We start from the raw sequence: 22,632 nt of genomic DNA on the forward strand, positions 1-22,632 counted from the left end.
CCTTCATCATCAGACTGAACCACAACATTGTGAAACTGTAACTCCCATATTGCCATAGCATTGCACTGTTTTGAATTGGTTTTACTGTAAGCTGCTTTGAGTCTCTTTTTTTAGAAAGAAGCAGGTTAATATAACAACAACAACAACAACAACAACAACATGTAACAAGGGAGGGGAATACCAATTAGAATAATGGTATAGAGAGAGCTAGGATACTGCAATAAACAATAAATTAACATGTAATATGAAGGTTTAAAGTGCCGCACCCCAAGGCAGAAATTCCTTTGACTGTAAGCCACACAACAACTGAATATAGAGCAAGCAGTTTATTATAGAATATATTAAAAAGCCAAGCAATATATAGTAAAAAGTACAATCCAAGAATAAGGAGTTTCTGCCCTTTTTGCTGATTCTCTGTTATTCCCAGTCTGCTTTTATTAAATTCTGGTTTATTTTCCCTGTACAAATAAGAACAGAGATGTGTCAAAAACATTTTCATACCTTTTTTTTTGGTGGATGGGTGGATAAATTGCCCTGAAACCTAACCTGTAGTATCTTCTGCTTATCCTTGTAGGACTAAAGGGCATCCATCTGGACTGGCACAGGGGGACAGTATTTGCCACTACAACCACGTTTCCGTGTCCGCAATGCGTGTAGGTGATTATCAGTCACATTACGCCTTTCTCGGTAATGTTAGGATTTCCTTGTCACTTTTGGGGGGGTTGTTTGGAGGAGGGTGTCACTATATAATGACAGAGGTATCTGTCAGGGAAAACTCCCAAAAATAGCAGAGCATCCCAAAAATCCACATTTCCCACAAAAATGACACATCTTATCACTTTTCTTTTGACATCTTTGTACTGTATGCTTTAGAGCTGTGCTATTTTCAGAAGGTAAAGAAGGTAGACTGTTTTTCTTCATTCTTTCAATAGACTCTGCCTTTAGGTGTTCAATTGCATTATCCAAAGTGAAAGGTTTTTGTTCTGTATGAGTATTTTTCATAATTAATGCAGAATTCTCATAACTGTTGTGTTTTCCTCCAAAAATTATGGCTATTCCAATCTCCTTATTTATATTCTCACCCACTGTTCTTAATTGATCAATTAAAGACCTCACATGTGGCAGATAATCATCCAAACTTTCATCAGAATCTATTTTAGCAGTGATACAAAAATTTGTGATACAACAACATGCTGTCATCAAAATAACTTTTGCTGTGGATTTTCTCCAGATGTGCAAGTGTGGCCTTTGTCACTGCATCTTTCTTAGCATTTTTAAAAGTCTTCTCAGATAAGGAACTTGCAGTTAAGGCTCTAACCCATCTGTCAATTTCTGTCCATGCTTCATACTTGTCATCATCAGCTTGGAATGAAAGGAATGAAAGAACGAATGAAATGGGAGAAACAGATACCGTGCACATGTCTAATTCCTGGAAGAACTGATGAGTTTTACATACACTATTTGCTGGCAGATCAGATTCCAGTGGTAACAGTTAAAGTGGTCGCATTCCAAGGCAGGAATCCTTTGACTATAACAGCTCACGAGCAAGCAGTTTACTGTAGAATATATAAAGGCAAAGCAATAAAAAATAGAAAAAGACACAACCCAAAAATTCAACAGTATTCAAGATTATTTTTAATGCAGTTCCAGGCAGCAAGGCAAACGAAACCAGGAAACAAACCAGCAAAGTCTCATAGACAAACTTGAACTAGGTAATCACTAGAAACATAAAGCACTTGAAAGCAAGATCAACATGGTTAAGCGAAGTTGACTCAACTGGAAACCAAAAGCTAGATCCAAAATCCAGGACTGTGAGAAAGGCATTCTTTTTTCCTTTCCCACTAGATAATTGACTGTTATCTCTCTTCTGTTGTAAACAAGCAGAGTGCCTTCCCTTCTGGTTGTCTTGTTTATACTTCTTGAAAATCTGCTTTCTGTCCAAGGTTTTACTATCACCACCTGGAAAAACAACCTCAGAATCGCTACCAGGCTGTTGCTCTAAAGAAAGTAGCTAAAGGTCTTCCCCAGGCATCTGACCTTGCTCAAGCCTCTCAGCTGAACCCTGCTCAGGACTCTCATCTAAACTTAACTACTCAGGCCAAAGCCCATCAAAAGGAAAATCATTCCCATCATGAACATCAGATACAGGGACATTAGACACAATCACAGGCTGAGCAGGCTGACATACAACAGGTTCATCTATGAGATCAGCAGATAATGTATTCAGGGCTTGTTTGTTCTTTAGAAGGGTCGGGGTCTGACATTATGTAGCCATTAGACATGTGCACAGTATCGGTTTCTTCCATTGCATTTGTTCTTTCATTCCTTACATTTTGGGATGGAGCACGAAATGGAACATCCCTCCCCCAGAACGAAAATTAGCTCGGAACGAAAATAAACAGGAGTGGGTATCGTTTCCTTGCCTGCTTTTTGTGAGCACAGTTTAATCTTTTTTATGATCCCCCAGCAAACAAAAAGTAAACCCTCATTTACTCTCCTCTTCAAGGAGATCATCACTCCTCCTTATCTGGAAGTGGGAAGCCTCCTTAAAATACCTTGGAGACTGCATGGCAAGTGCAACTCTCCCCCTGAATCTCCTCCTCCTCTGTCTCTCGTGCAAGGAAGGTGTTTCCAGCCCCCCTCCTCTTTCTTCTTTGCACCTCTTAGGAAGAGGAGGAAGTGGAAGGATGCTGGAGAAAACTTCCTTACATGATAGACAGAGAAGAAAATTCAGGAGGAGAGGAAGGCGCCCAGCCAGGCAGCAGCAGAAGCAGCAAGCAACGCCCAGGCTAGCAGCCCCAAGACAAGCCATGGCATTGCCAAAAATGATGGGAATCCCCCCCATTGCCACTAGTTAAAGAAGAAGTGAAAGAATGGGACTGAGTGGGCACTAGGCTCTGTGTTGTCAGGGTGGTGTTTTAAAAACATCAGCTCCGCAGCACCCTGATTTATTGGTGATCCTTTGATTCTCAACAATTCCCCCTCGGTCAGACTGCTTCCCCTCCAGAGATGCAGTACCGACAAACCTCAGTTGCAAATCAGCTGAAAGCAGCGGTTCAAAGGCTTTATTCCATATATATACAAAGATATTTACAAGCAGCAAAGTCCATCACTCGTTGTAGACATGCTTTCTCCTTGCCGTTCAGCTCACACACACACTACTGATAAGATCACATTAAACACAGAATGACGAACGTCCTCTCCGGCTGGAAGTCACGACCTATAGGCTGCAGCTGTCTATCACTCAAACTAGCCGGTCGTTAACACTCAAGATGCCAGAACATATGTCTGGTATACACAGTTGTAAACAGTAAAAACACTTGATTCATCATTTCACCCAAAATAAACCAACATGTGTATGGTGTTCAGAGCATCTTTGACATTTGGCAGGAAGGAATGGTGCCTTCGCCTGCTCCTGTAGAAGTTAGATGGCAGGGCCAGTGGAGGAACGAGGGAATGTTTTTAAGGAGATTTTATTTACAGAAAAAAAATCTCTAATAATCAGGGAATGACCCAAATGTTGTAAAACTTGGTGGGCTAAAAGTGGTAGATGTACCCTTTATGTGTGGTGATTTTCACCCCTCTTGCCCTAAAACTGAGGGGAAGGGGAGCTTGGGGAAGCTCATCCATAGTGGCCAGTGGGTCAAAAAAATTGTGTTTTTGGATGTGGAATAAAAACGCCCATTTGGAAAGGCGCCTGTTTTCGGAAGGTGCTCCAAAACTAAAACAAATGAAATAAACAGAAATGGATAGCAATTCTATAAAAATGCACAAGTCTAATAGTCATACCTTCTGGTTGTTGGTCCTGGTACCGTAATATTGGAAGCACAGCATTTCTAGAATGGCACAAATGGGAAAGTGCAGAAAAACAATATAGGCTGTGGGTGAGGTGTCAGCTTTTGTCAAGATGGAATTGGTCAGACTCAGTAAAACAGATCAGCAAGCTGCTGAATGTTTCATTCTTATTTGACGCCAACAATGTGTCTGCAGTATTTGTGCAAAAATACCATATCTTTCGGAGGACTTTTCACCCAGCGGCATTAATTTTATAGCACATCCCAGTCAGAGGAGATGAAAAAAAATTATTGAACATGTAGTTGTAAGCAAAAAAAAAATTGATTTCCTGAGACCAACAAGGCAAGATGCATAATTCATTGCGCTTCAGAGATTCTACAATTGTGAAGTACTCAAAAGAAAGGGAGGGAGGGCATAGCACTTGTATATTTCAGATATATACACAACTGAAAATACATATAAAGTGTGACGTATCTGCAGGAGATGCATTCTATGGATATGCAAAACGGTTGATAATAGAAATGAAGGATTTCTGATCCAAGAATACCATAAAAACATTCTGAAGAACCTAAAAAAATCCTGGAGAGAGCCATATATTTCTGACTTTTCATTCAGCGGTGTCATTTTTACAGCATGTACCAGTCCCTGGGGATGGAAAAGAGATTTCTTGGCAAGCAAAATCATTGATTTCTTGTCACTGAGAGGGAAGGCTGCAGAATACATTTCGCCTTGGAAACCTTTGCCTTTGTGAAGGTTTCAAAAGAAAGGGAGAATGGGATTTCAGAACAACATACAAAAGAACATGCTTATACAGTTGGCCCTTCGTATCCACAGATTCTGTGGATACGGAGATGACATTGCATATGGAGATGTGGATAAGGGATGACATTTTAGTAAATAATAATAGTGATAACAACAATAATAACTTTATTTTTATATCCCGCCTCCATCTCCCCGCAGGGAATCAGGGCAGCTAACATGGGGCAAAGCCTGAATATCCACAATAAGCAAAATAAAGTGCAGTTATAATAAAACTAAGGAACCCCGGTGGTGAAGTGTGTTAAAGCACTGAGCTGCTGAACTTGCAGACCGGAAGGTCCCAGGTTCAAACCCCGGGAGCGGTGGGAGCGGCCGCTGTTAGCTCCAGCTTCTGCCAACCTAGCAGTTTGAAAACATGCCAATGTGAGTAGATCAATAGGTACTGCTCCAGCGGGAAGGTAACATTGGCGCTCCATGCAGTCATGCCTATGGCCACATGAACTTGGAGGAGTCTACGGACAACGCCGGCTCTTCAGCTTAGAAATGGAGATGAGCACCAACCCCCAGAGTCAGACATGACTGGACTTAATGTCAGGGGAAACCTTTACCTTTACCTTACAATAAAACTAACACAATGGACATATAACATTACATAGATTAAACCAGCATTTTAACATCAATATAATCAGTAGTAATAAGTAAAACCTCCAGATAAGAAACAATTTGTAGGTTACAATAGTAAAAAACAGGACAGTGGCGCAAAATGCATGGGCTAAACTAGTAAACCAGTGTAATAGAGTAAGATTGCATGCAGCATCCCTCAGTTTGGATGCTCCAGTCCTGGAACCAAACCCCAGTGGATATCAAGGGCCCAACTGTATTTGAAAACTGTTTACCCATGATTGATTGCACACATCAAAAATATACAGGAATATAAACATTAGAAAATGTATACATAAAAGAGGGTGTACACTTGAAAGTGCATCCTGCTTGCCATGCACACACTCCTGAACAAAAATGATCTCATAATCTGTTGCACAAATGAGACATACGAAGAATGCAGGCTAGAAACAAGAGCGATCCAACAAAAATAACAGTGATAGATTCCTATCTGTTGACTTGAACATTTGTTGCACCCCAAGGCAGCATGAGCACTCGAAAACCAGACAAGAGCCAATATAACACACTATATCTTTATTAAAGCAATTATATATCCAAAGGAAATTAGGTCTAGAGTCTGAGTAAGGAATAGTTCTTTTTAGAAAGTCAATGGTGGTTCCAAATGGGTAAAGGAAAAGGTCTGATATTATAATCTACAATGAGAACTCGATAGCTCTCCAAAGAAATCAAAGTCGATGAGTTGAAACAGAGAAACAAGGCTGGCAGAAAGAGAGTTCAATCCACTGGAAATACTTCGTAGCAATCAAGGCAGCAAGGTTGTCAAGGCTGAGGCAAACTTGATTCAGAAACAGGAAACAACAGAAGTAAAGTCAAGGTCTACTCGAGAGTCGCGGTACTGCATGGCCCGACTGGAACTGGATAAACTTGGCTTGGAAACAAACAAGAGCTGGAGATGGAGAACCTCTCTCAAGGAAGAGCTATGTTGACACTGCAAGAAAATCTACTCAGTGAAACACTTTTAACAGATTCCGAACTGTTCACAATTTAGGGAGTACAAACTCCCAAAACTTTCCCATGGGAACACTAACCATTATCCCATCTATTTGCCAGTCTCTGGCTCCGACGGACCCCTTGTTTTGCACTTCTCTCTCTGGTCACAAAATCTCTACCATTAAAAACCCCGTTCTCAGGCGTCTCAGCAACATCTGGCTCTATCTGTGAGGGAGGAATAGAAAAATCTTTCCCAATTAGTAAGTCTCCAGAGCCAATATCTTTGGGCACCTGCAGCTGCAAAGGCCCCTCCGTGGAGGGTGAAATGTCAGTATAATCCTCAGCATTATCTGCATCAAAGTGCAAGTCCTGCACTGGTGCCATGGCTGGCTGGGATCTAACAACATTCATCCCTCTATACATTCAGGAAACAAACGTGTTCCTTCTTGTCCATGTCCTCCTTGAATTGCTTTGCCCAGAACTGGACACAGGGTCATTCCAGGTGAGGACTGACCAAAGCCAAAGTGGGATTATTCCTTCCTTCGCTCTTTGCACTATAGTCCTCTTGATGCAGCCTAAAATTGCATTGGCCTTTTTAGCTGCTGCATCATGTTCAGCTTGTGGTCTACTAAGCCACTGAAATCCCTTTCACACAGACTGTTTCCAAGCCAGGTCTCATGTTTGGGCTGGACTTTAGCGCTTTAGCACAGCTGGTAAATCTCCAGCCGTAATAAGATCTAGCAACCGAAAGGTGCCCAGTTCGAAGCCCAGCCGGGGTGAGCACCCGACTGTCAAGCCCAGCTCACTGTTTACCTAAGCAGTTTGAAAACAGCTTAGAGCTGTGAGTAGGAAATCAGGAAATGCTACAACACTATAAAGAACAATTCATGTGAGTTTTGGCCTAGATCTCTCATCTGATAAGGTCATTTTGGATCCTGATCTTATCTTCAGGGGTTTTGGCTTTTCCTCCCAATTTGGTCCCACCTGCAGATGTGATCAGCATGCCTTCTACTCCATTGTCAAGACATTGATAATATATGTTTAATAGGACTGGATTCAGGACTCCAATCACTATGGCACTCCATATGTCATTTCTCTCCAGGATGAAGTGGAGCCATTGGGAAGCCCTTTTGGGGTTGACAATAAGATTTCACCCCTGTAGGCATCTCAGAATCCTCTAGTGCAGTTCTACAGACAACATAGAGTGACCATTGAGTTGTGCTGGAGAATCTAGGAATTCCTATAGAAGTAAAAAGAGATGATTTGTTTTTTAACTGGTGGTTTACTCCTAACTCCAGTGAAGACTATGAGCTGATGGTATGCATTTGCTGAAAATACACCCAACATTTCATATTCTCTTCCACCTCAATGCTGCCTTCCCTTTGTCTCCCTGCATGCAGACGTATCTTGACCATCAAAATGACGCCGAAAATGTTGCGCACCAACTGGGCCATTCGCTGGGCTTTTCGCATGACGACGGTTCAACCAATTTAGCCCGGGGCTGCGACTGTGACTGCAACGGGGGCAGCTGCCTAATGGTGGGGAAAAGTGCTCCGTGAGTACACTTCTATGGGATCTTTTCACTCTAGGGTACATCTACACTGTAGAATGAATGCAGTTTGGCCCCACTTGAACTGCCATGGCTCAATGAAAGGGAATCCTGGGAGATGTAGTTTGGTGAGGCACCAGCTCTCTTTGACAGAGAAGGCAAAATATTTGTAAAATCGCAACTCTCATTATTCCATAGCAATGAGCCATGGCAGTTCAAGTGGAGGCCAATTTCATTAACCTTGAAGGGTAGATTCACCCTAAATCATCGCTACTTAGTTCTAGTTCTATCTGTTTTATAGCTATAGCTATAGCTAGATAGATTGATAGTGTCCTGTTTTGTCTTTCAAGAACAGCCTTAAAACACAGTGGTAAGTAAATAAAAACTGCTTTACTTCAGCAAAACATAAAGAACAGCACACTCAGTGGAATAATGCAAAAGGAAGCAAGGAAGTCTTAGGGAAAAACAGTTCTTAGTCTCTGTTAAATTCCCAAATCAAATAGCAGTCTTACTTCAGACAAAGAAACAGCAATAAAACCTTAGAAGCAGTTTCTCAGATGCAGACTCCAAGCAGGCACAAGGGGAGTGAAGGCTTAGGCATTAGAGTCAGTTTGTTTCCCGCAAGAGCTGGCAGCACCTGCTTCTGCTTTATAGCCCTGAGTCCCCTCACAGCTACTAATTACTCAGTTCCCAATTACGCGGCTGCATTTCTGGCAGCTATTCGAGCTGAACGACGTCTCTGCTCTGTTTCCTTTCACCTCTCCTGAAATGTGGGGACTTGCAAAATCTCCTCCTCAGATTCCAACTGCCCCTCTGATTCATGAACACTTTCCTGCTCCCCTTCCTTTTCTGAAGAAGAGAAATCCCTAACTGATAGATAGCTATAGACTAGCTTAGGTACCCAGAAGTGCCTGGTTAAAGATTATATAACAATAAATATGAAAAGTGGTCATTATTTGATTTGGGGTTTTATGAATGGTTCCATTGTTATAAAAAAATTGGCTGATCCCCATCTCTAATAACAATAACTATAAATCTATAACGTTTTTTTTAGAGCTTGGCTGGTTCTCAGCCAAACTCAGCCCCAGCCCAGCCCCAAACATTCCTGGGAGGATTAATCTAATAATTTACCAAGCCTAAAACTGGTTTGGCAGGAAACCGCTCAGGCCAGCCCATTATCTGCTTCCTCTCCCCCTTTTCCTCTCTTCTCTGCTAAGACCCCAACACCTCAGGATTGAGTTTTTTACACTAGGGTGCATCTCTGGATTCTACCCTTTGTAAAGAAGTTGTAATCAGGACCAAAAAAAAATCCCTGTCAGTCCAGTCAGACTTCAAACAGAGCTGATTACCTTTGGAAAACCAAATGCCAAATGAGAGAGTCCAGCGATGAATAATAATATGCCAGCTGCAAGCTCCAGCACACTAATTCAATTGGGCATCAGTCTATGATTTCTAATAAAAACAGATAATGAAAGGAGAGAAAAGTTGTAATGCCTTTCATCATCCAATGCTTTAACGTTATTTATAGTTCTGTTATCTGTAATCATCTATTTATTATTGAGTTTATGCTCGGCTTGCTGCCTCCTTGGGAGGATTTCTGTCTGGGAAGGCGAGATATGGATGGCTGTAATAAAAATTGAAAAAATCCCTAAACCATTGTTCACTGTGTTGCATGACAAATAATTCACCCTTTCCCAGCGAATGCCCAAGATTGAGCAACTGCAGCCGGGAGGTCTATGAAGACATGATCCGCAAGCCAGGAAAAGAGTGTTTGCTCAACGTGCCCCTCAAAACGTTCGGGAACAAAGTTTGTGGAAACAAGGTCACCGAAGAAGGGGAGGACTGCGACTGCGGCCTTGAAGAGGTGGGTCTCGGTGGGGAGAAGTTGCAACCATGGAACCCTAGAGCTGGGAAAGACCCCCAAGGGACATCCAGTCCAACCCCCTTCTGCCAGGCAGGAAGGCACCATCCAAATCTGCCTGACAGATGCACATCCAGGAAAGGAGGCTCCATTGGACAACCAGGTTCCAATGTTGAACTGCTGTGATCTTCAGGAGGTTCCTCCTAATGTTTAGGTGGACTCTCACTTTGCTGCAATTTGAACCCATTCTTCTATTGTGTCCAGAGCAACAGAAACCAAGTTTGCTGTCCCTCCTTCATATGACAACCTCTCATATATTTAAACATGGCTCTCATGTCTCCTCCCAACCTTCCCTTCTCCCAGGCTCCTTCAGGTTCTCCTCTGAGGGATTCATGGCTTCCAGACCTTTGACCATTTTGGACACTTCCCTTCTTTCTCATCTTGAATTGCTTTGCCCAGATCTGGACACAGGGCTATTCCAGGAGATGCCTGACCAACACAGAAGAGGATGAAGCTAGGACTTCCCTAGATCTGGACACTCCGCTCCACTTAATGCAGCCTAGAATCGCATTGGCCTTTTGAGCTGCTGCGTCACACTGTTGGCTTACATTCGGGTCGTGGTCTATTAAGGCTCCTAGATCCCTTCCAGGTGGACTGTTTCCAAGCCAGCTGCCTCTCATCTTCTATCTGTGCATTTCATTTTCTTCTCTAATTAATCTATCCTTCACTCCCCCCATCCAGAGACCTAATCTGATATCATGGGGAAACTCCCATGATATCAGATTAGGGTCATATCCTGTATTTCTTCCTGTTTGAAATTCAGTTTGCTAGTTTTGGCCCAGCTCTCTAATCTGTGATGGTTATTTTGGATTTCTCTTCATCCTGGAAAGAAGTGACTATTTGGGTGCCATAAAGAGGCTTTGGTCCTGGGCCCAGTTCTGTCCAACCTCTTTATGAATGACTTGGATGAAGGTTCAGAGGACAGGCTGATCAAATTTGCAAATGTGACCAAATTAGGAAGTAGAGCTAATACTCCAGAGGACAGGGTCAGGATGCAGAACGACCTTAACAGATTAGAGAACTGATTGGCCAAAACTAACACAATGCATTTCAACAAGGACAAATGCAGGATACTCCACTTAGGTAGAAAAAAGGAAATGCAAAGATACAGAATGGGTGATGCCTGGCTGGACAACAGAACATGTGCATGTTAGAAAGATCTTGGAGCCAAGAGTGTGATGCAGCAGGTGAAAAAGCCAATGCAATTTTGAGCTGCATCAGAAGGAGTCTAGTGTCCAGATCGAGGGAAGTTCTGGTGCCTCTCTTTTCTGCTTTGATTAGATCTCTTTACTTGGAATAACACTGTGTCAAACTCTGGGCCCCACTGTTCAAAAGAGATGTTGATTCTAAGCAGGAAGGTGTCCAAAGGAAGAGGGCAACTAAAAGGACCAAAGGTCTGAAGACCATGAATCCCCCTGAGGAGTGTCTTAAAGAACTGGGTCTGTTTAGCCTGCAGAAGAGACAGCTGAGAGGAGACATGAGTGATGTATAAACATGTGAAAGAGTGTCATAAAGAAATGGGAGCAGGCTTGTTTTCTGCTGCCCTGGAAACTAGGATGCAATGGAGCCATGGGTTCATAGAATCATAGAATCATAGAATCATAGAATAGTAGAGTTGGAAGAGACCTCAAGGGCCATCTAGTCCAACCCCCCGCTAAGAAGCAGGAAATCGCATTCAAAGCACCCCCGACAGATGGCCATCCAGCCTCTGCTTAAAAGCCTCCAAAGAAGGAGCCTCCACCACGGCCCGGGGGAGAGAGTTCCACTGCCGAACAGCCCTCACAGTGAGGAAGTTCTTCCTGATGTTCAGGTGGAATCTCCTTTCCTGTAGTTTGAAGCCATTGTTCCGTGTCCTAGTCTGCAGGGCAGCAGAAAATAAGCTTGCTCCCTCCTCCCTATGACTTCCCCTCACATATTTGTACATGGTTATCATGTCTCCTCTCAGCCTTCTCTTCTGCAGGCTAAACATGCCCAGCTCTTTAAGCCTCTCCTCATAGGGCTTGTTCTCCAGACCCTTAATCATTTTAGTTGCCCTCCTCTGGACGCTTTCCAGCTTGTCAGCATCTCCCTTCATCTGCGGTGCCCAAAACTGGACACAGTATTCCAGGTGTGGTCTGACCAAGGCAGAATAGAGGGGGAGCATGACTTCCCTGGATCTAGACGTTATTCCCCTATTGATGCAGGCCAAAATCCCATTGGCTTTTTTAGCTGCCGCATCACATTGTAGGCTCATGTTTAACTTGTTGTCCACGAGGACTCCAAGGTCTTTTTCGCACACACTGCTGTCAAGCCAGGCATCGTCCCCCATTCTGTATCTTTGATTTCCATTTTTTCTGCCGAAGTGAAGTATCTTGCATTTGTCCCTGTTGAACTTCATTTTGTTAGTTTCGGCCCATCTCTCTAGTCTGTCAAGATCGTTTTGAATTCTGCTCCTGTCTTCTGGAGTGTTAGCTATCCCTCCGAGTTTGGTGTCATCTGCAAACTTGATGATCGTGCCTTCTAACCCTTCGTCTAAGTCGTTAATAAAGATGTTGAACAGAACCGGGCCCAGGACGGAGCCCTGCGGCACTCCACTTGTCACTTCTTTCCATGATGAAGACGACGCATTGGTGAGCACCCTTTGGGTTCGTTCGCTTAGCCAATTACAGATCCACCTAACCGTAGTTTTGTCTAGCCCACATTTTACTAGTTTGTTTGCCAGAAGGTCGTGGGGGACTTTGTCGAAGGCCTTACTGAAATCTAGATATGCTACATCCACGGCATTCCCTGTATCGACCCAACTCGTAACTCTATCGAAAAAAGAGATCAGATTAGTCTGGCATGACTTGTTTTTGGTAAATCCGTGTTGACTATTAGCAATGACCGCATTTGTTTCTAAGTGTTTGCAGACCACTTCCTTAATGATCTTTTCCAGAATCTTGCCTGGTATTGATGTGAGGCTGACCGGACGGTAATTGTTTGGGTCGTTCTTTTTTCCCTTCTTGAAGATAGGGACCACATTCGCCCTCCTCCAATCTGCTGGGACTTCTCCTGTTCTCCAAGAACTCTCGAAGATGATTGCCAGTGGTTCTGAAATAACTTCCGCTAGTTCCTTCAATACTCTTGGATGTAGCTGATCTGGCCCTGGGGACTTGAATTCGTTTAGAGTGGCCAGGTGTTCCTGGACAACTTGTTTCCCTATTTGGGGTTGGATTTCCCCCAATCCTTCGTCCATTCCATGTTGCTGAGGTTGAAGATGGCTTTCTTTTTGTGAGAAGACCGAGGCAAAGAAGGCATTAAGCAGTTCTGCCTTTTCCCTATCCCCTGTCACCATCACCCCATCTACTCCTTGCAGTGGCCCTATCGCCTCCTTTTTCTTCCTTTTTCTACCAACATAAGCAAAAAAACCTTTTTTGTTGTTTTTTATGTCCCTGGCAAGCCTGAGCTCATTTTGCGCTTTAGCCTTGCGAACCTTTTCCCTACAGGAGTTGGCTATACGTTTGAATTCTTCTTTGGTGATTTCTCCCCTTTTCCACTTCTTGTGCATGTCACTTTTGAGCTTTAGCTCAGTTAGAAGTTCTTTGGACATCCATTCTGGCTTCTTTGCACTTGTCTTATTTTTCTTCTTTGTTGGCACTGTTTGCATTTGCGCCTTGAGTATTTCACTTTTGAAAAACTCCCATCCATCCTTAACTCCCTTGTTTTTTAATATCGGCGTCCATGGAATGCCGCTCAGTAATTCCTTCATTTTTTGGAAGTCAGCTCTCTTAAAGTCCAGAATGCGTGTTTGACTTGTCTTAGTTTCAGCATTCCTTTGTATTGCAAACTGCAGGAGCACATGGTCACATGGTCAAATGACAGTAGGGGAGATTCCACCTGAACATGAGGAAGAACTTTCTGACCTTAAGAAGAGCTGTTCAACAGTGGAACTCTCTGCCTCAGAGTCCAGTGGAAACTTCTTCCGTGGCAACTTTTAAACAGAGGCTGGATGGCCATCTGTCAGGGGTGCTTTGATTGCACTTTCCTTGCATGGCATGGGTTTGGACTGGATGGCCCATGTGGTCTCTTCCAACTATGATTGTATGATTCTATGATCTTGTTCTTTGGGGTATTTGCTATCTCTGAGTAATATGATAAGGAAGAACGTACAAGCCAGGAGTGTCTGTGGCAGTTTGCTTTTACCCAAGCTTTCCTCTTTCTCTGCTCAATTAGACTGCTTTGCTCTTGGGCCTCGGATTTCAGTCCTGGAAGCAAGCTGAGGACAAAGAGGAAGGGAGTGGACAGAAACAAGGACATTTTTAAAGGGCTTGAGAAGGTGGGATGGTAGGAGATTAGTGAGGATTGCCCCCCGAATGGCCAGGTTCATCTTGATGAAGGTGATGGTGCAACCTCGAACCCATGTGTGCATGCCAAAGGCAGATGTGTACCATAATGCATGATTGACAGTGCCAGTCTTTCTTCTCCCTCCTTTTTCAGGATATAGGAGAAGGCATCCTGAGTTTGTTCATGAAACCCAACGCAAAACTTTTGGCCAAGAGGCAACCGCATGAAGTAGATGGACCAATACATAGCAAGAATGACATTTTTCACCAGGTAGGCTTTGCTGCCTATCATGTGGATTATGGGGGTGGTAATCCCTCCGTTATCAGTGTGATGGGGGACATGGCGTCATGACGCATACATGAGTCTTTGACCATATAATGCAGTGTTGATGGGGCCTTCAAGTGCCATGACTCAGTGGTATGGAATCCTACGAGTTGTAGTTTTCCAAGGTCTTTTGCCTTCTCTGCCCAAGACTACAAATCCAAGGATTCCATAGCATTGAACCATGGCCCCATCTTCACTGCTGTATAATGCAGTATATGGTCAGTGTAGACTCATATAATGCAGTTCCGTGCAGTTAAACTGTGTTATGTGTCTACACTGTCCATATAGAATCCTAGAGTTGGAAGCTACCACATAGGCCATCTAGTCCAACCCCCTTTATTCTGCCATGCAGGAAAGGCACAATCAAAGTATCCCTAATAGATACCCATCCAGCCTGTTTAAAAGCCTCCAAGGAAGGAGTTTCCACCAGACTCCGAGGCAGAGAGTTCCACTGTTGAACAGCTCTTACAGTCGAGAAGCTCTTCCTCATGTTCAGGTGGAATCTTCTCTCCGGTCATTTGTGTTGTGGTAATCTCTGAGCGGATAGACTCAATTTAACCCTCTCTGGGGAAGATTCCACCAAAATCAGCAGAGTAGCAAAAGCAAAGCTTTTAAATGCAACAGTTACTTACACGGGGTGAGCAAGAGAAGCCTTTGACCATTTAGGATGGCAATGGACTGCAGAGTCTCAATAAAAGTTCAAAAAGTATTTATTCAGGTAAAAAGAACTCCATTGTAGATAGAAAGGCTTGGGAGCTGTCTAGTCTACTCTAGACTGGTTTCTAAGGAGAAAATAAGAAAGGAAAAATAACAAACATCTATATAGTTACATCTTGCCAGGAGAGATGGCAGGACGTGTTGTTAGCTTGAAGAACAAGGGAGAAGAGACTGAACCAAAATGGTTCCAACCTCATGGTCCAGTTTATTGGGGCCATAAAAGACATTCTGACCAATGGGAAGTTAGTGTCCCTAGAGATTCACATTTCGACTAACTTCAAAGTAAGGGATGTGACGTACACAGGATAGAGTGAAACACAGTAAGGCCTGTCTAGGCATGCTTTGGAAACAGGGAAAGGATTCCCTCAATCTAACTCTATCATCTATCTAACTACATCTAGACTTGAGTAGTCCAGGATAATTCCCAACAATTTGAACCCATGGCTCCATTGATTCCTAGTTTCCAGGGCAGAAGAAGATAAGGTCTGCTCCCTCTTCCTTATGACATGAGAGCCATGACATATTTATACATGGCTCCCATGGCTCCTCTCAACCTTCTCTTCTGAGGCTGAACAGACCCGGCTCTTTCAGCTCCTCCTCCTCTTAGAAAATTATGGTTTCCAGATCTTTGATCATTTTAGTTGTCATCCTGTGGACCTCTTCCAGCTTAGACTCACTATCTCTTTGGAACTGTGGAGCCCAGAACTAGACACAGGGTGAAGAGGTCTTGTGACCAAAGCAAACTAGAAGGGCATCATGATTTCCTTTGATTAGAGTTGACTCTAGACTCCTTTGGGTGCGTCCCAAAATCACATATGCTTTTTATCTGCTGCATCACACTCTTGGCTCATGTCTAACGTTGTCCACAAAGACTCCAGGATTTTTCTCACATGGACTGTTGCCAAGCCAGGTGTCTCCCATCATGTTCTTTGCATTTAATTTTTTCTGCCCAAGTGCCATCTCTCTCTCTCTCTCTCTCTCTCTCTCTCTCTCTCTCTCTCTCTCTCTCTATATATATATATATATATATATATATATATAAAAGGGTAATGAAATTTCGGCCTAGGACAAAACAACAAAACCACACATCCCAGAAACACTAAACTTGGCAGCACAACCCCTCATCCATGCCTCTACGTTCATACAACAAAAAGAAAAGAAAAATAAAGTCCTAATTAGAGGGAGAGGAATTGTTTTTATCCAATTGCTGCCAGTTAGAAGGCTAAGCTCCGTCAGGGGAAAACCTTTACCCTTTACCTTAACTATCACCAATACCTCAATACTTTATTTCCCATACCACCAGACTTCGCCACAGCAACGCGTGGCCGGGAACAGCTAGTATCTTATATTGAAATTCATTTTGTTAACTTTGGCCAATCGGCTCTCTGGTCTGCTTAAGGTCCTTTTGCATCCTGATCCTGTCCTCTAGAGCAGGGGTCCCCAAACTAAGGCCCGGGGGCCGGATGCGGCCCACCAAAGCCATTTATCCGGCCCCCACGGCACAAGGGCTGAAGGGGGTTGGGCTAAATGACCCAAGAGTTCTCTTCTTCTCTTACAACCATTATTATTATTATTATTATTATTATTATTATTATTATTATTATTATTATTATTATTATTAACATTAAGGCTGGGTGGCCATCTGTCAGGGGTGCTTTGCTTGTGCGTTTGGTCCGCAGAGGCAGAAGGGGGTTGGACAAAATGGCCCAAGGGGTCTCTTCCAACCCTCTTTATTATTATTATTATTATTATTATTATTATTATTATTATTATTATTAATTATTATTATTATTATTATTATTATTATATTAACATTGAGGCTGGGTGGCCATCTGTCAGGGGTGCTTTGCTTGTGCTTTCGGTGCACAAAGGCAGAAGGGGATTGGACTCAATGGCCCAAAGGGTCTCTTCCAACCCTCTTTTTAATTATTATTGCTGTTGTTATTATTAACATTGAGGCTGGGTGGCCATCTGTCAGGGGTGCTTTGCTTTTGCTTTTGGTGCACAAAAGCAGAAGGGGATTGGACTCAATGGCCCAAAGGGTCTCTTCCAACTCTTTTTATTATTATTGCTGTTGTTGTTGTTATTATTATTATTATTATTATTATTATTATTATTATTATTATTATTATTGCTCGGTGGCCAACTATAGTCCGGCCCTCCAATGGTCCGAAGGATTGTGAACTGGCCCCCTGTTTAAAAAGTTTGGGGACCCCTGCTCTAGAGTATTAGTTCTTCCTCCTCATTTGGTCCCATCTGCAAACTTGATTAGCACACCCCCTAAACCTTCATCCAAGTCAAGTTTCAAACTGCATTAAAGGGCAGTGGAAATAGTCCAAGTGGTATCAAACTGCATTAATACAAAAGAACAGTAGTCCAAAAATGGCAAATTACATGAAACCCAGGGGGCCGGGCTGTGGCGCAGCTGGCTAGTAACCAGCTGCTATAAATCACTACTGACCGAAAAGAATGAGGAAGAACAGCCACCAATGAATGGTGAAGCAACAGCTCCCCCTGTGGCCGGAATCGTGAAGCTGGAAAGATGTTAAAAATGCCTCTGTGTCTGTCTAAAACTGAATGTTGTTTGTCTGTTGACATTGAATGTTTGCCATATATGTGTTCATTGTAATCCACCCTGACTCCCCTTCGGGGTGAGAAAGAAGGGCGGGATATAAATACTGTAAATAAATAAATAAATAAATAAATAAGTCAAGATTACAGGCATAAATCCATAAGCATAAAAACAGATACCTTTTCCAAGGCAAACTCTTTCAGCAACACAGGCAAACACAGGAAACTTGAGTCATGAACTTGAGAGCTGAAACAGAACCTGAACCTTTTGGCAACGTTGTCTGCTCTGAAAGACACCAAGTAAGCATCACTTAATTTAAACTCAAGCCCAACCAAGAAGCCATGAGATCATGCCTCACCCACCTGGGTTTCAAGGACTTCTCACAGAGTCTTTCTGAATGCCTAATTAATCTTTTTTTTAAAAAAAAAATATTATTTCTTCATACAGATAACAAAACGATACACTACAAACCTTTGCCATCTAAAAAATAACACAAAAACTGATTACAAACTTTATGGCTGGGATACAGGTTCCAATTGTGATTCCCTTTACCATATATCTTAATTAATTACCCCTTTAAACCCCCCATCCCCCCACCCTTACCACCCTCTTCCAACCCCCCTCCCACCCCCATCTGGGTTACTGGAATCAATACATTAATTTAATTGACTGAAAGGCCTGATTTAAAGTTCTGTACCTATCTTTTCCTTCCGTTTTGTCGATTAAACAAGACCAATTCCTATGCCAATCTTGTCTTGACTGAATATTCAAATATTTATTTTTCTTTTCATGGATGAAATCATTAATTAAATATTCATAGAGATACTACCACCAGGTTTTTAGGTCCCACCTTGTTTTATCTTTCCACCCTCTGGCAATTGTGGTATGAATAGCGGCTGCTATCATAAATGTTAATATATCTGACCATTGGTTGTTCCCCCTCCTTTACCTCTATGTTAAGGGACAAAAATCAAGCTTTATCCCACTATAACTTTTTCTCTATTATTTCCTCTATTACTGCTCTAACAGTATTATAGTATTTTTGGATTTCAGAGCAGTCCCACCACATGTGGGAAAAGGTACCAATTTCCCCGCATTTATGCCAGCATTTGTTAGAAATGTTTTTCATAATGTGAGCCAATTGATAAGGGGTCCTATACCATTTTGAGATTATTTTCTTTTGTGTTTCTTTTATTTTTAGATAATTTTTTGGGTTTTATCGATCCAGGAGTTTACTAAGTGTTCATTGAAGTTTATATCCTGTTTCCAGGCCTCTACTAAAGTATGTTTTGTATTATAGGATAAGGCTATTAATTCCAAATGCCTAATTAATCTCTCCTTCACTCCCTCCATCCAGAGACCTAATCTGATATCACAGAAAAACTCCCCATCAGTTGAAGGCCAATTTCAAGAGAAATTGACTTTCCCCCTGTTTCTAAGGAACGAACATTGGAATCCAAAACATCCTCAAAACATTATCAGCTGCCTGTACTTCTCTCTGATCTAAGGCCTGCAATTCACCCTGATCACACACAGACTCCTCGGTAGCAAACCCATCATCCCCATCATCCCCCTCATCCTCTGAGAAATCCCCGGCATCTTGCTGTGCCCCAACAGGATGTCCCTTGGAGTCTATTGCAGTCTATGATTCTAGATAAATAAATGAATGAGTTTTGCAGCTTTTGAGTTTTCCCCTTCTGACTGGAATTTTTCCGGTGAGGAAAAATATGGAAGAAAGTTTAAGAAAACTTTGGTTGCAAATTGTTGATTTCTTCTTAAATCTAAGGCAAGGCAATGGCACAATTAAAATCCCTGTCTGGAAAAATTCTGTGAAATGTACAAAATAATAATCTTTGCTATGATTCATTTTAAAGAGCAGGTAATGAGAGGGGTGTTTTCTTTCTTTTGACAGAAACAAGGTGAATCAGATGTTGATGAGACAGTTAGAGGATTTCGTGTAAGTTCTGTTTTAACATTTAAAAATAACTATTGTCTATGAATGTAATGTTAAAATGTTAAAAAATGTAATGTTAAAAAAATTTACAAAAATCTAATTTTTTGGCAGTCATTTCCATCATTGGGAAAGGGGAGCGATGTACACATCTTTTTGTTTTAGAAGTGTTATTTAAGGGACATTATTGTTAAGTATTAATAGAAATTAGTGCCATGACAATCCCTTCATTTGCAGGAATGCCGAAGGAACGGTTGCTGTGATGACAATTGTAAAAGTAAACCAGGCATTGACTGCCTTTTTGGACCTTGCTGCAAGAAATGCAAGGTATGATAAAAAGCAATCATGGGTGCATCTGCATTAAAGAATTAGTGCAGTTTAACACCCCTTCTAAGTGCCATGACTCTATTATTGGGGATCATGGGACTTGTAGTTTTATAAGGTTTTAGCTTTCTCTGCCAAAGAGGGCTGCTGCTCACCAAATGACAAATCCTAGGATTCCATAGCATTGAGTAGGATCAAACTGCATTCATTCTGCATTGTAGATGCATCCAAAGAAACCACATTCTTTTTTAAAGGAAAACTAATTTTGAACTTTGAACCATAGAAACATTCAGCAAACCAGATCTCAACTTAAAAAAAAATCTTTGGACAAGAAAATAGTTCAAGTTCAAGCAATTTTTACAAGCCCAGGTTCCCCCAGAAAATATAGGATGGGTGGGTGCAGCAAAATGCAAAGTGTCTTGTTGGGTAAATCTGCCCGTCAAGTTCATTTGGGTGAACAGAAAATCTGGATTTCAGCACTTGCAAAATAGTGGTAACAGGTCAGCTCACACTGAAAAAGAAACCACTTCCAATTATAGCATTTTACAAGCATGCGCAGGAGACTAATTAGCAATGGAGTTTTACGGACTACAGTTGCCTCCAACTTATATTAATTGTTAATCATTAAATCAGGTGAAACGTCTTCTGTCCACATCATGTAAATACAGTAGAGTCTCACTTATCCAACATATACGGGCCAGCAGAACGTTGGATAAGCGAAAATGTTGGATAATAAGGAGGGATTAAGAAAAAACCTATTGAACATCAAATTATATTACGGTTTTACAAATTAAGCACCAAAACATCATTTTTGGGAACTCACTGATATACTGTAGATTCTACTGATATACTGTAGAATCCCACATTGAGCATAGATAGGAATGGCAACATTGGAAAACCAAAGTTTGCTAAACACTGATATTGGTCAACTGTCTCCAGAATCTCACCTGGAGCTGGTGGTCTGTGTTGGGAAGGCTTGGCTTGTGTCTTCCAGCCTGGCAGAATGGGGCTGGACTGGATAGCCTCTTAAGAAAAAAAAAAAAAAGGCCAGAAGTGCAAGTTGCTGTAAGGCTGTCAGAAGTAAAAGCGGGAGGAAGAGGAGGAGGAGGAAGAGGGAGTGCGTGGGGGTGAAAAAGGAAGGGAGAAGGGAGAGGGAGAGAGGATCTGGAGCAAAGTGTGTGTGTGCAGAAAGCCCAACCCATTGCCTTGGCTTCTCTCCCCTCCATTCCTTCCTTCAAATCATGAGCTCTTTTCTCGCACTGATTTGGGAATTAGGCTGAGCTGGAGAGACGTCTCTGAGGCTCTACATGCAACAAGAGCAGAGAGAGGAGAGCCATTGCGTTTCCTTTTTTCCCTCCTCCGTCCCTTGCAAACAAATGGCCCCCAATGGAGCAATTCACCTCCCTTCCCTCCGGAGATGGGCTTTCCTCCTCCTCCCCGTTTTTTGGCACGCGACTTGAATTGAAGGCAAAGGGTGCAATGTTTCCAATCTGCCACAAGATGGCATCGGATAATACGGAGTGTCGGTTAAACAGAAGTCGGATAAGCGAGACTCTACTGTACTATCTAAGCTACATGTCATAGCTATTTCATAAGCTGTCTCAACGTGTTCACAGTTATTTGTACAACCTACAAAGCACAGCCATCCTCACAGTCTTATCATGATACACTTCTTTACTCCAAGCTAAACATCCCCAGCTCCCTCAATCATTCCTCATAGGGTTTGGCTTCTAACCTTTGAGGATTTTGGTCGCTCTTCTTTGGACAGTTGATCCATATTCTTCTTGAATTGCTTTGCCCAGAACTGGATACAAGAGTTATTCCAGGGAAGCTTTGACCAAAACAGAAAAGGATTTTGGCCACTTAGGTGTCAGAGGTTTCTGGAGGAAAAACACAAACATTATATCTTTATGTTGTTGGAGAACAGATAGAATTGCAGTTATCTGTCACTGATTCTCCCTGTAGTTTTCCGAAGAAGGGACCGTGTGCCGGGAAGCCATGACGGAGTGTGACCTCCCCGAATACTGCAATGGGACGTCTGCCGAATGCCCCGCGGATGTCTACAAGCAGGACGGGATGCCTTGTAGCAAAAGCAACCGCTGCTTTCTTGGCGACTGCCTCGACCTCCAAAAGCATTGTGTGGCTCTCTTTGGCAAAGGCAAGGCCGGCATTCTTCTATTAAGCAACATACGGTATTCTGTTAATGTGGGATTTGTGTATAGATAGTGTTTAAATGAAATTTGTGTCTAGCATGTATTGCATCATCCAGGAAATGCTATAGTGTGTAAAGAGTTAATTTGGTAAGAAGCTGTATTGACCTTGGATATGTGGCTGGAGCCAGATAGGAGTGTCCAGACTACAAGTGTGTTTGTATATAGCTGAGTTCTGTTCTGCCTGCTGAGAAGATCTGTGCTGTTTGACTAGAGCGAAAGTCCTGTATCTATTGTCTGCAAGTCTGTTTGTCTTGTCCAAGTAAAACTTTGTAAATACTTTTTAACATCGTCTCTGACGTTCCTACGTTCTGCGCTCCACTGACGTCATACATCTGCTGCTACGCTGCGCGCATTACTCTGACATATTCTACCTTCCCTAACTCCTATGGCAACTCGTCCAATGCAAGAGTGCGTCTCCAGGTCCAAGCCCTATTTTAGGATTTCTGAAATTAAACTAAAAAGGGTTAGTTGGTGCACTTGATACTTGAAATATAGTTCTTGCTGTAGAACTCCAAGATCTGCTGTGGGTACCTCTGGACTGAGATCCTTGCAGGAGAGAGTGAGGAACTGAGTTCTCATGAATTGCAGGAAATG

General features: G+C 42.5%; 1 protein-coding gene across 1 annotated transcript in view; it reads left to right on the forward strand.

The window, feature by feature from the left end:
* Nucleotides 1-22,632, forward strand: part of LOC103281042 (disintegrin and metalloproteinase domain-containing protein 9) — a 67,808-nt gene that overhangs the window by 17,562 nt on the left and 27,614 nt on the right. Inside the window, exons 10-16 of the mRNA XM_062974339.1 lie at nt 575-653; nt 7,566-7,720; nt 9,413-9,578; nt 14,091-14,207; nt 19,463-19,507; nt 19,739-19,828; nt 21,791-22,030. Coding sequence (XP_062830409.1) covers nt 575-653; nt 7,566-7,720; nt 9,413-9,578; nt 14,091-14,207; nt 19,463-19,507; nt 19,739-19,828; nt 21,791-22,030 — 892 coding nt within the window. The remainder of the gene's footprint in view (nt 1-574; nt 654-7,565; nt 7,721-9,412; nt 9,579-14,090; nt 14,208-19,462; nt 19,508-19,738; nt 19,829-21,790; nt 22,031-22,632) is intronic.

This window comes from Anolis carolinensis, chromosome 3 (assembly GCF_035594765.1).
Source record: "Anolis carolinensis isolate JA03-04 chromosome 3, rAnoCar3.1.pri, whole genome shotgun sequence".
NCBI classification, from domain to species: Eukaryota; Metazoa; Chordata; class Lepidosauria; order Squamata; family Dactyloidae; genus Anolis; species Anolis carolinensis.